The 16,318-nt window shown below is 42.0% G+C and overlaps 1 protein-coding gene across 1 annotated transcript in view; it reads left to right on the top strand.

Moving 5' to 3' along the window:
* mrps5 (mitochondrial ribosomal protein S5) overlaps positions 1-16,318 on the top strand; it is a 161,486-nt gene that overhangs the window by 127,557 nt on the left and 17,611 nt on the right. The window contains exon 7 of the mRNA XM_068027484.1: positions 14,557-14,603. Coding sequence (XP_067883585.1) covers positions 14,557-14,603 — 47 coding nt within the window. The remainder of the gene's footprint in view (positions 1-14,556; positions 14,604-16,318) is intronic.

A 16,318-nucleotide genomic window follows, 5' to 3' on the forward strand; every position in this document is an offset into this window, starting at 1 on the left:
CTTGCTAGGCTATTTCGAGGGCATGTAAGAGTCAACCACATTGCTGTGGATCTGGAGTCACATATAGGCCAGACCAGGTAAAGACAGCAGATTTCCTTCCCTAAAGGACATTAGACTGCCACATCTGTCTGGTCCCACTGCCTTCTGAGAGTTTGTCTGGAGGGCATCCTGGCTTCTGTAGATAGATCTCATCTCTCCAACTGCACCAAGGCCTTCAGTGCGGCATTGGAAAATCTTGAACCCGATGTCTGCCATGTTGTACCATTATTGAATGGTCCACGTGTCATAATCACTTTTAGAATGACTTGCAGCGCCTGCTCCAGCTACAATGCACTTCCAATTTAAGAGGCTCAGGCTGGCTTTAAGTAGTGCAGGCTAGCTTGAACTCAGGCTAGCCCCTCATGATTTTGTGCCCCCTGCATAGGCATGCAATCACTCAACAGCAAGCTTAGCGCTGACTACATGTTGCAACCATTTAAATTAGCAGGCAGCATGAAAGTTTGCATGCTGCCTGCATCAGAAGCATCGTGATTGCTGCACCCTTTTGCAGGCCCTGTCCAGTTTTGCCCCCATTGTCTTTGGCTCCCACCAGAAACTTCATTCTCTTGCTGCTAATTCCATCCCCCTATCCAGCCACTGCTTCGGGCTGAACAAGACTTCACAACCTCAGCTTCCTATTTGACCCTCAGCTAAACTTCCAACCCCGTGTCCTCTCCGTCACTAAGATTGGCTACTTCCATCTCCTTAACATTGCCTATTTCTTTCCCTGTCTCAGCCATCTGCTACTGAAACCCACACCATGCTTTTGTTACCTCGAGACTCGACTATCCCAGTGTTCCCCTGACCAGCCTTCCATCTTCCACCTTCTATAAATTTGAGCTCATCCAAAATGCTGGGCCTGTAACCTAACCAACACCAAATCCAGCTCACCCTCTGTTCGCTGACCTGCAATGGCTCCCATTCCTCAGACACTTCAAATCTTAAATTCTGTTTCTCGTGTTCAAATCCCTCAAAGGCCTTCCCCCTTTTCCGTCCTGGTAACCTCCTACAATCTGCTGATACTTCTCTGTCCCTCCAATATCTGGCCTCTCATGCAACCCCTGCTCCCTTTTCCTCACCATTGGAAACCCTGCCTTCGGTTGTCTAGACTCTTGACTCTAGAGTTTCCTCTGGAAATTCCTCCTTAAGGTTCTCCTTAAAACCTATCTCTTTGATCAAGCTTTTATTTAACCCTCTTAATACCTCCTCCTTTGACTCATTGTCCATTTTAGTCTGATTAGGCTTCTGAGAAGTGCTTTGGGATGTTTTCCTGTGCTCACGTGCTATATAAATGCATGTTGTTATTTACAAAGTGTTTTTCAGCCAGTTAATTGCTTTAAGAAATGTCGTCACTGTTGTTATGTAGGCAAACACAGGAGCTAATTTGCACACAGTGAAGTCCCACAATCAGCAGTGAGGTGAATGACCAGCTTTGAGTGGTGTTGGTTCAGGACACTAGGAGAAATCCCTGCTTCTCTTCAAAAAAAAAAAAGTGCCATGGGATCTTTTAAATTCTCATGAACAGACAAACAGAGCCTCAATCTACCATCTTATACGAAAAGTGACACCTCCATCAATGCAGCACTCCCTTAGTTCTACACTGAAATATCAGCTTGGATAATATGCTAAAATGGTGGAGTGTGCCTTGATCCCCAAGAGGCCTAGGCAGTACTTTAGATTTTTTTCATTTTTATTTTTTTTCACATTACAGTGTAACTTCTGATGTAAACCCCATACACTAGTGTCATACTACTCTGAAACCTGTTCTCTCTAGGTATCTAGGTATAGTTTGTGCAAGTTCATTATAAACCAGAGTCTAGAATAACAGAAACATTGACTGCAGTATACATCCCTTAGCTCCAGACAAAGTAAGTGCCAGTGTGATGATCTGACTTCACATTGCCATCTGTGCTGCGCTGCCTGAAAGGTTCTGTCAGTAATTATAGAGTGTTACATCACAGAAGGAGATCATTCGGCTCATCATGTCTGTGCCGGCTCTTTGAAAAAGCTATCCAATTGATCCCACTTCCCTGTTCTTTCTCCATAGCCTTGCAAATTTTTCCACTTCAAGTGCAGCAGACCTGAAACCATTGATATTCAACACGAGCTGCAGCAGACTCATTCTGATTTCTTATGCAACTGTGGTAATTATCCAAGTCGTATTGTTACAACAGTTGAAACCTGTTTGAAATATAACTAGTTTACCTGGATATATTACACTTTGATTAGAATTTCTGTACACTCCAGAGGAAAATACTCAGTTTGCTGATCTTTATTCCCACAGCCTATTCAGTCATTCAGTTAAAGACAACAGAAAACATGTATTTCGCACTGAAGTAATTAAACTTGAGCTTTACCGAGAAACAGAAGCTAATACTGTTGCGTGGATTTAGTGTTAGGAATAAGGGCCCATTCAGCCCATCAAGGCCATTTGTTCCACAGACCATTTGCAATCTACTGCATCATTTTCTCTATCCTGTTGATCTAAAGGAAAAATTTTGAAAAGTTACTTACTGCCTCCTAAAGGTAATCACATTCAGCTCTGGTATATCTATCTAGCCTAGCAACCTGCATTATTCATCTTTAACTAGTTCCTTTCCATGCCATATTTCCACAGTTTCAACAGCTTTGGGACTATCTTGTTTCAGAGTATTTGATCATTTCCACTTAGACTTGCAACCACCTGAGTTCCTAATCAGATAAAAGTCCATCTCTTTTTAAACAATTTAATTGAAGCTTATTTTTGTTAAAAGTCAGTTCTGCAGAACAATAAACCTACAGGGAAGGGGACTGTGAATTTTTCATCTTGGTTGAGGTTTGTTAATTCTGTGCTTGTGTTCAATAAGACTGTGTTCATAGTGTGATTTGAACAGCCTGTTCATATCTACATTACTCATATCTATCAACATTTTAGAGACCTGGACTATGAGCTATGTCAGTGATTCCTTCGTGAATGAAAGCTAGTTCCATTCTGTGTAGGTCTTTTCATTTCCTTGTTCTTGGGATGTGTGAAATGCTGACCAGGCCACACTTATTGCGCATCCCTAGTTGCCCTGGGAAGGTGAGGGTGAGGCCTTCTTCTCAAACCTTTGCAGTCCGTCTGGTGATGGTGCTCTCTCAATGGAATTAGCTAGGAAATACTAGAATTTTGACCCAGTGATGAAGGAATGGTGCTAAACATATTGATGTCACATTAGTATGCAATTTGGAGAGGAACTAGGAGGAGGTGGTTGTGACTACAAGTGGGAACGTTATACTGCAAGGGCTAAGTGTTTGTTTTAATGTAAATGCACATTAACATGCCTCTGGCAAAGACAGAGGCGCAAGGGGAGAGCCAACTGTGCAACAGCCCCGACAAACAAATTTCTCTGCAGCACCTGTGGAAGAGCCTGTCACTCTAGAATTGGCCTTTATAGCCACTCCAGGCGCTGCTTCACAAACCACTGACCACCTCCAGGCGCATATCCATTGTCTCTCGAGATAAGGAGGCCCAAAAGAAAAAGAAAGAAAGAAACTTGAAATCAGGAAATCATCGATCTACAAAAGGCGCTGAAGTCTACAAGTGTGAGGTCATCTCTGGTAGTTATTGTGCCAGTTGGATTACCCTGGACTTTCTGGAAACATTATATACTTGGTATTAATTGTTTTTAATGTTAGGCGAACTACCCCATCTTCCATAATATTAAAAAATAACTACTCAGTGAGCAAACACAATCCAAGGAGCAAGCTGGCAGCATGATTTGGTTATGCCAGCTGAGCATCATACTATTTTGATACTGAAGTGAATCCAGTGTTCAAATTATAGCAGCAGCCTTAGAGCCTGAAATCCCCTAGTCATCTGTTACTCTTCTCATTGGATTTTTAAAACCTCATGCGATATTGCCAGTACGGTCTGACCTATGATCTCTGCAAGATTAGATTTTAAAGATATACCCAGTACTTGATTATCCTTGTTGATAACAAATTCTGATTTCAGTGGATTGTCACTAATTAAATCCTTTATCTTTTCCACTTTTATTAGTGGGGAGGGGGAAATCAATATTGGATCATTTCATGGTGTACAAATTTTATCTCTGCTGCAAATATTAGTGCTCCTTGTATTAATGAAAATTAAAAAGCATACAAAGTTATAAAGTTGATTCACTTAATTGAACTGGGTTTCCCTTGAGTGCTGTGTATATTTTTTTTGGCATCTGGACACATAGCTTCGTGTCATCAGAACAGTTTATAACACCGTAGGAGTACTCTTCTGAAAAATCATTATGCATAGTGTGATCAGTCCTCTATCACTCCATGAATCACCTGTCCCAGCCAGAAGTCCTTTCAAATTATCATTCAGCCTTATCTGCATTCTAAGGCATTGCTAATTCTTAATCTAGGTGCCTAATTTTACTTTAATTCCATGAGCCTTAATATTCTTGAAAAGCTACAATTGCGAAGCTTTAACAAATGACTTCTTCAAATGCCAGTTTATTGTATTTTATATACTGGTAGATAGGCTTTCTGGATTAGGGATTCTGTACAATACATGTGACTAGGAAATAGTTTCACATATTGGAATTCTGTGCCTGAATAGATCTGCAAATCAACTGGGTATTTTTTGTCGTCATTGTCTTCAACCTAAAATTAAAAAACAGCAATTATCCATTATATCTTGTCTGGCATTATCAATAAGTCACATTGACTACAGACTGTAACTTAATCTACTGTTAAGAAAATAATCCACTAGAAATACAAAGCAATTCTCCTGGATTTTAATTATGCAGATAGGCATTAAATTGGATCACCGCTGTCTTTCACCATCAGAAAATTACACTGTAGCATGCTCCTTATTCCATCAAACAGTAGTCACCAATTAAATCATAATTTCACTGTTGCATCCATAGAAATTTTAGAACCTAAATTATTTTCTTGGTTTATGAAAGTGATATGCAATGAGATTCCATGTTTATTGGAAAAAGTGCAGACTGTCATTCAGTTTATATTTCCTGAGATTAAAGAGTGAGTGTTATACGGGATTGATTCACTGAATTATTCTTTCTTTAACCCTTTTCAGTCCAGTCGTGTTTTATATTTTTATATTTATAACACTTGTGTTCAAAGCTGCAGAAAAGGCCCGTCAAAAATTCTAAAATGGCAGAAACTTGACAAAATTCTTATTCAGTTCATGCATACAGAGCTGTCACAAATTTCATAATGCATTGAGATTGTGTTCTGATACAGATGGAAGAGCAATGGAATCTCAGCGTAAAGGAGATAACAGATCATGTACTGTGTTGTCAGACAAGCTAGAAAAAAGTAATGTGCAGCTATAGAGAAAAAAATGCTGACCACAGAAAATTGATGGTGATACGCGAAAAAGAGATTGAAGCCATAAACCATGAAGAGATTAAGAGGCTAGAAGAAAGTTTGGGAAATGGCCATTGGAGGATGGCGAGCCAGAATTAGAGAAGAGATTGAAGGTCCAGGCTGAAGAAATAAAATTAATTTCATTTCATACCAAAAATCACTGTCAAATGGCTTTATGTTTTGAGATGGCTAGATAATTTAGAAATTCAGTGCAAATCTGATCCTACGAAGGCAGCTTGGGAAATGCAAGCAGTTGGGCAAAATATGAGTGGGCAGAACAACGTTGGATAAAATTTAATGCCAATGAAGTACTGTACATAGGAAGAAAAATGGACAGACTTCATGAACAGCCTTGAAATAGCTAAAGAAGTTGAGAATAAACTTGACACTCAACATGTCCAACTACTACAGGTCAGCAATCAACAGAGCAAATCGAAATGGAACTTGGTCAAAACAGTAAAATACATGTCAGAGGAAATCATGCTGAAATATAAAGGCAAAATACTGTGGATGCTGGAAATCTAGAATATAAAAAGAAAATGCTGGAAATACCTGGCAGGCCAAGCACTGTCTGTGGAGTGATAAACAGTTAATGTTTCAGACTAGTGACCTTTTAAAAGACTGAGCATTTACAGCATTTTCTGAGGTCGTGCTCAAACTGCGTAATGCTCCGGTCAAATCGCATCTTGAATATTGTTCCCTTTTCTGTTGATAGAGACAGAAAGACATTCCAAAAGCAGGGACAGTTCAAAGAGCCATGATGCTGAGCCCTGGTGACAGGTTTGAAATATGAGGAAAGACTGGAGAAACTTGAGTTTTTCAGGCCCAAATACAGGCAACTGGGAGGTAATCTTATAGAAGCATGTAACACCAAATTTCATTTATATAGTAACTTTTATATCCCAAAAGGTTTTGCAAATCATCATAAGGAAAGAGTAATGGAGCAAGCAAGGGAGGGATTAGAAGGGATGACCAGAAGCTCGGTCAAACAAATGGCTTTTAAAGGTAGAGATGTTTAGAAGTTTGCTTGTATCTGCTGGAGTTTAGAAGAGCAAGAGGTGACTTAATTGAAACCTGAGAGGTCTTGACAGGATGGATGTGGAAAGAATGTTTCCCCTTATGGGAAAATCTTGAACTAGGAGTCACTGTTTAAAAATAAGGGGTCGCCCATTTAAGACAGAGATGAGAAATTTTTTCTTTCAGAGGGTCATGAATCTTTGGAATTCTCTTCCCCAAAAGGCGGTGGAAAGCAGAGTCTTTAAATATTTTTAATGCAGAGGTAGATTGATTATTGATAAGCAAGGAGGTGAAAGGTTATCTGGGTAGGTGGGAAAGTGGAGTCGAGTTTACAATCAGATCAGCCATGATCTTATTGAATGGCAGAGCAGGCTCGTGGGGCCGAGTGGCCTACTCCTCCTAATTCGTATGTTCGTAAAATGGTTGACGGCTCTGCAATCGGTGGGGGATGACAGAAAGATGGAATTAATGCAACGGAACAATCAGGAAGGTGTGTATAGCTGGATGATGTGGTAGAGATAGGGAGGGGAAAAGTCATAGACTGATTTACAGATGAGGACAAGGATTTTGAACATAATGAATTGGTGGATGAGGAGTCAATGAGAGCTCAGCTAGGATATGGGTGATGGGCGGGATACAGTAGTGCTTTTTACAGGTGACAAAGGCATTTAAAAGGGACACAGTAGTGGAGGGCATTGTGATTTTTATTATTTATTTTCAAGATGTGGGCAACACTGTCTATATCTAGTTACCAGTTACTCTTTTTGCTGGGTCATTTCAGAGCGTGTTAAGAACCAGCCACGACTTGAGTCCTGCTTGGTCAGAATAGGGGGTAGCAGATTCCCTCTTAAGGATATTGGTGAACTAATTGGGTTTTTATAGCACTTCAGCTTTTATGGTCATTTTTTTTCAATTACTAGCACACGTCAGATTTATTGGATACAATTTCACAACTTACCATGGTAGGATTTGAACTTGCAACCTCTAGTCCAGCACCATAGCACTAAATTCAGGTAGGGATCAAACACTGCATCAACATTGCAAGTAGGCTTATTCTACCTGAGAAAATAGTCAGGTTGGGCCAATGGGGTTGGAGTTGGTGGCAAGGAGATTAGAGTTTGTGGTTGGGCCAAAGACAGTGGTTTTGATCTTTCCAGTGTTGAGCTAGAGGAAACTGAGACTCATCAAAGACTTAATGTCAGAAAAACAAAGGAAAGCTAAAGCTGGTGTTATCAACATGCATATAAAAGCTGACCCCCACGCCTGTAAATGATGTCACCAAGGTGCCATGTATACATAACGAAGAGAAGGGTGCCAAATATAGATATTTGAGGGGGCTTCAGAGGTGATAGTGTGGTAAAGGAAAGGAAAAACGTTGTTGGAGATATACTGGCTCTATTTGTATAGGTAGGAATGGAACAATATAAGGACAGTCCCAGGAGCTAAATAATAGAGGAGTGGTGCTGGAAGGGCATAGTGTCGTCAGCTATATCAAACACTGTTGAACAATTAAAGATGATGAAGAGGTATAATGCACCACGATCACAGTCACAGAACATGCCTTTGTGACTTTGATTAAGACTGTTTTAATGCTATGAGAAGACTGGAAGCTGGACAGGAGGGATTTGAACAGAGTGTTTCAGGAATCGGGAGAGATGACCACTGAACTGAGAGGCGATTGCATCTTCGATGAGGTTAGAGAGGAAATGTTATGGTGAGCCTTCATAAAACACTGGGCCTCAGCTGGAGTATTGTGTCCAATTCTGGCACCACACTTTAGGAAGGATGTGAAGGCATTTGAGAGGGTGCAGACAAGATTCATGAATGGTTCCGGGGATAAGGAACTTCAGTTGCATGGATAGATTGGAGAAGCTGGGGTTGTTCTCTTTAGGGAAGGGAAGGTTGAGAGGAGATTTGATGGAGCTGTTCAAAATTTATGAGCGGTCTCGACAGAGGAGATAGAGAAGAAGCTGTTCTCATTGGCGGAAGGGTTGAGAACCAGAGGACACTGAATTAAGGTGATTGACAAAAGAACCAAAGGTGACATAAGGAAAAACTTCTTCATGCAGTGAGTGGTTAGGATTTGGAATACACAGAGTGAGATGGAGGCAGATTTAATCGTGGCTTTCAGAAGGGAATTGGATAATTATCTGAAGGAAGAAATTTTGAAGGGCCTAGCTAATTTGCTCTTGCAGAGAGCAGACATGGATACTTCAGGTCGAATATCCTCCTCTTGTGCTTTAACCATTCTGTGATTTTATGGAGGCTGGAGAATAAAGATTTCAGGGTTGATGGCAGCAAATTTTGAAGAAGTGAGGTAACCCATGTAGAATGGAGACTATTGACAATGGTATAAATATACCATATGAAGGCCCGTGAGATAGGATTTGTTTCCCACTCGTGTAAGTTATATTCCCATGGGGGGTGGGGTTGGTGGTGGTGTTCATTTATTTCAGTGCTTGGTGAAGACTACTCATGGTAAGGAATCCTAAAGGCTGTGCAGTATTCAAAATTAATTGCAAATAAAAAAAAAAAAGCAGCACAAATCTGGCTGTTGTGAATGGAAGATTACTACTTTGTCACTGCAGGTAGCAGGGTACAGATGCAAAGAATCCACCACAACATCCAATCAGAAGTGATAACTGCTGTCAACCAGATGAAAACCAATAATGCTTCTGGTCCTGACAACTCTGTGGAAGTGCTGAAACACAGATCTCTCAGATACATGCCCTATTTGTGAAGTTCTAGCAGAATGCAGAAATTCCAAGTGACCTTAGAAGTGCCATGATGATCACAATCTTCGAGCCAGGAGACCACTGAATTGGGAGATGATTGCACCTTCAATGAGGTTAGAGAGGAAATTTTATGGTGAGCCAGAAACTACAGGGGCAGAGCATTGCTCCCAACTGTTGGTAAAGTCCTAGCTAGGATACTTCTTAATCGCCTCTTTCCAATTGTAGAGGTGGTCCTTCCAGAGTACCAGTGCAGCTTCCGACCTGCCAGAGGAATAACCGGCATGATCTTCACAGTATGCCAACTTCAGAAAAAGTGCAGAGCAGAACATCCTTTTGTACACTAAAATAAAAGCAAAATACTGCGGATGCTGGAAATCTGAAATAAAAACAAGAAATGCTGGAACCACTCAGCGGGTCTGGCAGCATCTGTGGAAAGAGAAGCAGAGTTAACGTTTCGGGTCAGTGACCCTTCTTCGGAAGTGCGGAACGGGAGTTACGAGGAAGGGTCACTGACCTGAAACGTTAACTCTGCTTCTCTTTCCACAGATGCTGCCAGACCTGCTGAGTGGTTCCAGCATTTCTTGTTTTTATCCCTTTGTACATGACTTTCGTCGATCCCACAAAAGCCTTCAACTCTATGAACTGAACTGCCCTGTGGAAGATGCTACAGCAATATGGATGCCCAGCTAAGTTCGCAAACATCATCCATCCGCTACATGCCAAATAACAGTACTATGCAGTGGCTCCAGTACAGACCTCTTCCCTGTCAACACTGGTGTCAAACAGGGGTATGTCATTGCACCAACACTCTTCTCAATCTTTCTTGCAGCAATGCTGCAGCTTACTACTGACAGGCTCCTCACAGGTGTGGTAATAATGTATTACACTGATGGTAAATTCTTCCAACATCAATCGGCTGAAGGCCAAAACCAAGACAACAACTGCTTCTGTAATAAAACTACAGTATGCTGACGTCAGACAAATTAGTGCTTACTTTGAAGAACTACAGATAGTTGACATATTCACCGAAGCCCACAAGAGCATGGGATTTGCCCTGAACACGGGAAGATCAAAGTTTTCTACCAACGCACAACAAATGTATCAAGTCTAACGCCTTCAAGTAAAATGTTTCATAGACCATCTCAAAGCTTCCATGAAGGTCTGCTCTGTTAACATGGGAAGCAGATGCCCAATCGTGACCAAAATAGCAATCCGTCATCAGAAGTGGTGTCAAGACCTTGCAACCCACCTTATCAAACGCCTTACTGAAATCCATATACACCACATCCACTGCTTTACCCTCATCCACCTGTTTGGTCACCTTCTCGAAAAACTCAATAAGGTTTGTGAGGCACGACCTACCCTTCACAAAACCGTGTTGACTATCGCTAATGAACTTATTCTTTTCAAGATGATTATAAATCCTATCTCTTATAACCTTTTCCAACATTTTACCCACAACCAAAGTAAGGCTCACTGGTCTATAATTACCAGGGCTGTCTCTACTCCCCTTCTTGAACAAGGGGACAACATTTGCTATCCTCCAGTCTTCCGGCACTATTCCTGTCGACAATGACGACATAAAGATCAAGGTCAAAGGCTCTGCAATCTCCTCCCTGGCTTCCCAGAGAATCCTAGGATAAATCCCATCTGTCCCAGGGGACTTATCTATTTTCACACTTTCCAAAATTGCTAACACCTCCTCCTTGTGAACCTTAATCCCATCTAGCCTAGTAGTCTGTATCTCAGTATTCTCCTCGACAACATTTTCTTTCTCTACTGTAAATACTGACGAAAAATATTCATTTAACGCTTCCCCTATCTCCTTTGATTCCACACACAACTTCCCACTACTATCCTTGATTGGCCCTAATCTAACTCTAGTCATTCTTTTATTCCTGATATACCTATAGAAAGCCTTAGGGTTTTCTTTGATCCTATCCGCCAATGACTTCTCGTGTCCTCTCCTCGCTCTTCTTAGCTCTCCCTTTAGATCTTTCCTGGCTAGCTTATAACTCTCAAGTGCCCTAACTGAGCCTTCACGTCTCATCCTAACATAAGCCTTCTTCTTCCTCTTGACAAGCGCTTCAACTTCTTTAGTAAACCACGGCTCCCTCGCTCGACAACTTCCTCCCTGCCTGACAGGTACATACTTATCAAGGACACGCAGTAGCTGCTCCTTGAATAAGCTCCACATTTCTATTGTGCCCATTCCCTGCAGTTTCCTTCCCCATCCTACGCATCCTAAATCTTGCCTAATCGCATCATAATTTCCTTTCCCCCGGCTATAATTCTTGCCCTGCGGTATATACCTGTCCCTGCCCATCGCTAAGGTAAACCTAACCGAATTGTGATCACTATCACCAAAGTGCTCACCTACATCTAAATCTAACACCTGGCCGGGTTCATTACCCAGTACCAAATCCAATGTGGCATCGCCCCTGGTTGGCCTGTCTACATACTGTGTCAGAAAACCCTCCTGCACACACTGGACAAAAACTGACCCTTCTAAAGTACTCGAACTATAGTATTTCCAGTCAATATTTGGAAAGTTAAAGTCCCGCATAACAGCTACCCTGTTACTCTCGCTCCTGTCGAGAATCATCTTCGCTATCCTTTCCTCTACATCTCTGGAACGATTCAGAGGTCTATAGAAGACTCCCAACAGGGTGACCTGTCCTCTCCTGTTTCTAACCTTGGCCCATACTACCTCAGTAGACGAGTCCTCAAACGTCCTTTCTGCCGCTATAATACTCTCCTTGATTAACAATGCCACACCCCCCCCTCTTTTACCATCTTCTCTGTTCTTACTGAAACGGAACCTGCAACATCCATTCCTGCCCCTGCTCTACCCATGTCTCCGAAATGGCCACAACATCGAGATCCCAGGTACCAACCCATGCTGCAAGCTCACCCACCTTATTCCGGCTGCTCCTGGCGTTGAAGTAGACACACTTTAAACCAAGTTCTTGCTTGCCAGTGCCCTCTTGCGTCCTTGTAACCTTATCCCTGACCTCACTACTCTCAACATCCTGTACACTGGAACTACAATTTAGGTTCCAATTCCCCTGCTGAATTAGTTTAAACTCCCCCGAAGAGCACTAGCAAATCTCCCCCCCAGGATATTGGTACCCCTCTGGTTCAGGTGAAGACCATCCTGTTTGTAGAGGTCCCACCTACCCCAGAAAGAGCCCCAATTATCCAGGAAACCAAAACCCTCCCTCCTACACCATCCCTGCAGCCACGTGTTCAACTCCTCTCTCCCCCTATTCCTCGCTTCGCTATAACGTGGCACGGGCAACAACCCAGAGATAACAACTCTGTTTGTTCTCGCTGTAAGCTTCCACCCTAGCTCCCTGAATTTCTGCCTTAAATCCCCATCTCTCTTCCTACCTATGTCGTTGGTGCCTATGTGGACCACGACTTGGGGCTGCTCCCCCTCCCCCTTAAGGATCCCAAAAACACGATCCGAGACATCACGAACCCTGGCACCTGGGAGGCAACACACCAACCGTGAGTCTCTCTCGTTCCCACAGAACCTCCTATCTGTTCCCCTAACTATGGAGTCCCCAATGACTAATGCTCTGCTCCTCTTCCCCCTTCCCTTCTGAGCAACAGGGACAGACTCTGTGCCAGAGACCTGTACCCCATTGCTTACCCCTGGTAAGTCGTGCCCCGCAACAGTATCCAAAACGGTATACCTGTTGTTGAGGGAAACGGCTTATGTATATCATTTTGCATTATCTGTGTGGTTCTTTCAGACTAATGTAAAAGAATTTATTTTTGAAGTGGGGGGTTGTTATCTGATTATCTGTTGACCATATATATATACTGATTAACAATTATTAAACTTATTCTGAGATTTCAGTTATTAATGCTTCATTGAGATCACCATTGTGGCCATTGAAATGGATCAGTCTGAACAGGCTAACAGACTGTTTCATATTAAGAAAATAAAATAAATTCAAATTCGCTCCTTTGGAAAAAAAAAAGGCATAGGATAACCTAGAGCTTGGAGATACAAGTTTACCTGAGGGTACAAGAAAATGTAATTTTCTAATGAAAGCCAGTGAAGATGTTCACAGAATGGGTTGAGCATCACCAAGAGACCAGTTTATATAAATACAGTTTGACAAGTTTACATAGGAAATCCCTTATTGTATATGGACATAGGAATTTGTAATGAGAAAAGTTGGCACAAAAGTTAGGACAGAAACATGACTGAGGAATTCAAATGGTGTAGACAGGAATTGTGAGCCAGCATAGCATTTTTAATATATTTTAAATGGATTTAGATTTTACACCATTATTATTTGTAAGCTAAATTGTTGAAGAAGGTGCTCTTACAAATTATTATAGCACTTGAATTGGTTGTGAGTGGGCAACGGTTGGGGCTGACTTTTCCTCTGTTTGCACCCTTACCCCCACTTCCTTTTAGGTGTTTGCTTAACATCGGGTCACTACCATGGAAACAGTATCCTCCTCCTGCCCCGCTGGGGGAAGATATCTTTGTTCATTGTACCCTCACCTCACTGCATGTAAGTGACATTTCCCTTACTGAACATCCAGTGCCCATGAGCAGACAGAAATTCCTTGGCAGAAGAAACTTTGAGGCCTACTTGTGACAGGCCAGAGGTGTTCCATACATGAAAGCCACAAGAAACCTGGTAGGAAGGAGGGATGTGAGAGATAGGGGTTTTAGCAGTATTAAAATTGTAGGTTTATTTTCTTAAGATACATCTTTAAATAAGAGTGTACATAAGATTTTTATTTTTAAGTTTTTGTAAAGACTTTGGGAATCAATGGAGTGTCCTTATAACTCCTTCCCCCTTCTGCTTTAAAGATTGTAAAAGGAATTTGTCAAAACTGGTCCAAACAGATCATTCATAGTCACAGCTTGACCATTAGGAAAAAGGGAGTCATGTAGAACCTTTTCACTCAAAGGTAGTGGAGTTGCATGCTAAATTAAAGGGTGATGACTGTTGAAGCAATCACTATAAATCACAGAAACAGGCCCTTCGGCCCAATGCGTCTGCGCCGACCATCAAGCACCCATCATGGAAATCATGGTTTCCCACCCTCCAGGAATGGCCTGGAGTCTTCAGGGGCACTGCAAGGATAGATGTGTTAGGTGACCAGTGGCTGGGGAGTCAGAGTGGGGCAATTGGAAGTAGGATGTCATGTGATGAAACCTCCAAGAATGCATTCAACCAGAGTTGGCAACCTTACTATAAATGAATGTAAGATGCAGTTAAATTCAATAATCGAGGCTTATGATTTCACTCATGGTTGTGGTCTATTTTCTCCCCTTTATATCTTCTAGGCCTCACGGTCTCCTAATAGGATCATCTTTAATGTGGCTACTGTTTGTTAAACTATCATAATGTAACTTGATTATTTTTTATTTTTTATTCAGGTTTTGCATTAGGTAAAGCGCCTGACAGAACAACAGCTCTCCGAAAGGTAGGAATTTGTGGGGGGTTTTTTAAATCATTACAGTGTCAAGAAAACACAATATGCCAAATGAAAAATATTAATTCATCGGTTGGAAATTTCCATTAAACTTGTAATGGAAAACAATCCTACAGTTAACTTTTTAAAACATTTGACAACCAAGATGGCCACTGCAATTTACATCTGAAATACCAGGAGGTCGAATTGGAAACACAAGTCTAACAAGAAGCCCAGCCAGGACAATTTTGGCTAACTGAGTAGATTATCCAGATCACCTTCATTAGCGGGAAATTCAAAGCTATCTCGAGGCATTCATGAATGGAGACGTCCCTCCAGGGGGTAAGCACTGACAATATCACCTGAGAGAGGTTTTGGGTTTTAGACTTTGGACCTCATTAAAAACAAAGGGGATTGAGAGGACCATGTGACTGTCTCCCCAGGCTGTGTAAAACTGGGAGTTTTGTTACACACGAAGAGTTGAACAGTAACTGAGATTGCAGCTGCAGAGAAGGCTATGTGCCTTCCTTTCTGTCTCTCTCTCCAGAAAATATAAAGTTTGAAAACTGCGACTGTGGACCCTCCAAGCCTACAGATTGCTACAGAGACCTGGGGAAGACTGCCTCCAAGAAAATTCTGAGCCAAGCAGGCCAGCCACAAAGCTCACTTTGACCAGGCAAAGACTTCACGAATACAACTCCAATCGGCAGACCACCCCGAATCATCCAACCTCAGACTGTGTATTTAACTTGATTTCTTCTGGACTTTAATCCAACCAAAAAACCTACTTTCCATTCTGTAATCTATTTGTGCGTGTGAGATTCTCGTGTGAATGTGTGCGTGAATGTGTGGTGTGTTTTTTATTATTCTTAAATCGGGTTAAGATCATTAATAAACGTACCTCTTGTTTAAACTCAGGGAAACCTGATGGATTGGTTCTTTCGCAATCACATTAAAGGTAAAAGTAAAATACTCACTGAGGTGGTGAGCACAACCACTGTTTAAAAAGGAATAAACCCTGTTGTGGTCAAATAAGAGGAGGGGCAAGAGGAGTGACTCTGACCACCACCCATTGGGACAGGAGTAGGCCAACCCAACGGACCTGCTCCGCCATTCAATTAGATCATAGCTGATCATCTACCTCAAGGCCATTTTCCCATGCTATCTCCATATCCCTTGATGTAATTTGTCTCCAGAAATCTGTCGATTTCTGTCTTGAACATGCTCAGCTTCCACAGCCCTCTGGGGTAGAGAATTCCAAAGATTCTGAGTGAAGAAATTCAATGAGATCGCCTCTCCTCCTTCGAAACTCTAGAGAGTACAGGCCCATTTTCCTCAATCACTTCTAATAAGACAATCCCACCATCCCAGGGATTAGTCTGGTGAACCGCCATTGCATCTTCATCTTACATCTTAGACAGTCCCTCGGGAAGGAGGATGACTTTCTTCCACTCCAGGGTTGTGGGTCCGTAGGTGACTGAATAGTCCAATTCTGGATCCGCACATTCTGCCACAGGTGGGGCAGGTGGTGTTTGATGAGGCAAGTGGATGGGATGCTCGAATTTCCAAACGCTCCTTCCACTGTTTACACTTGGTCACTGCCCGAGTATGTCAACATTGTCCGAACTGGCTGGCCCCTTCACAGATGCTTCTTCTCCATTTTGTGCTGTCTCGGGCAAGAGATTCCCACAAATCAGTGAAGATGTCACATTTTTACAGGACATCCT

Source organism: Heterodontus francisci, chromosome 3, assembly GCF_036365525.1.
Source record: "Heterodontus francisci isolate sHetFra1 chromosome 3, sHetFra1.hap1, whole genome shotgun sequence".
Classification (NCBI taxonomy): Eukaryota; Metazoa; Chordata; class Chondrichthyes; order Heterodontiformes; family Heterodontidae; genus Heterodontus; species Heterodontus francisci.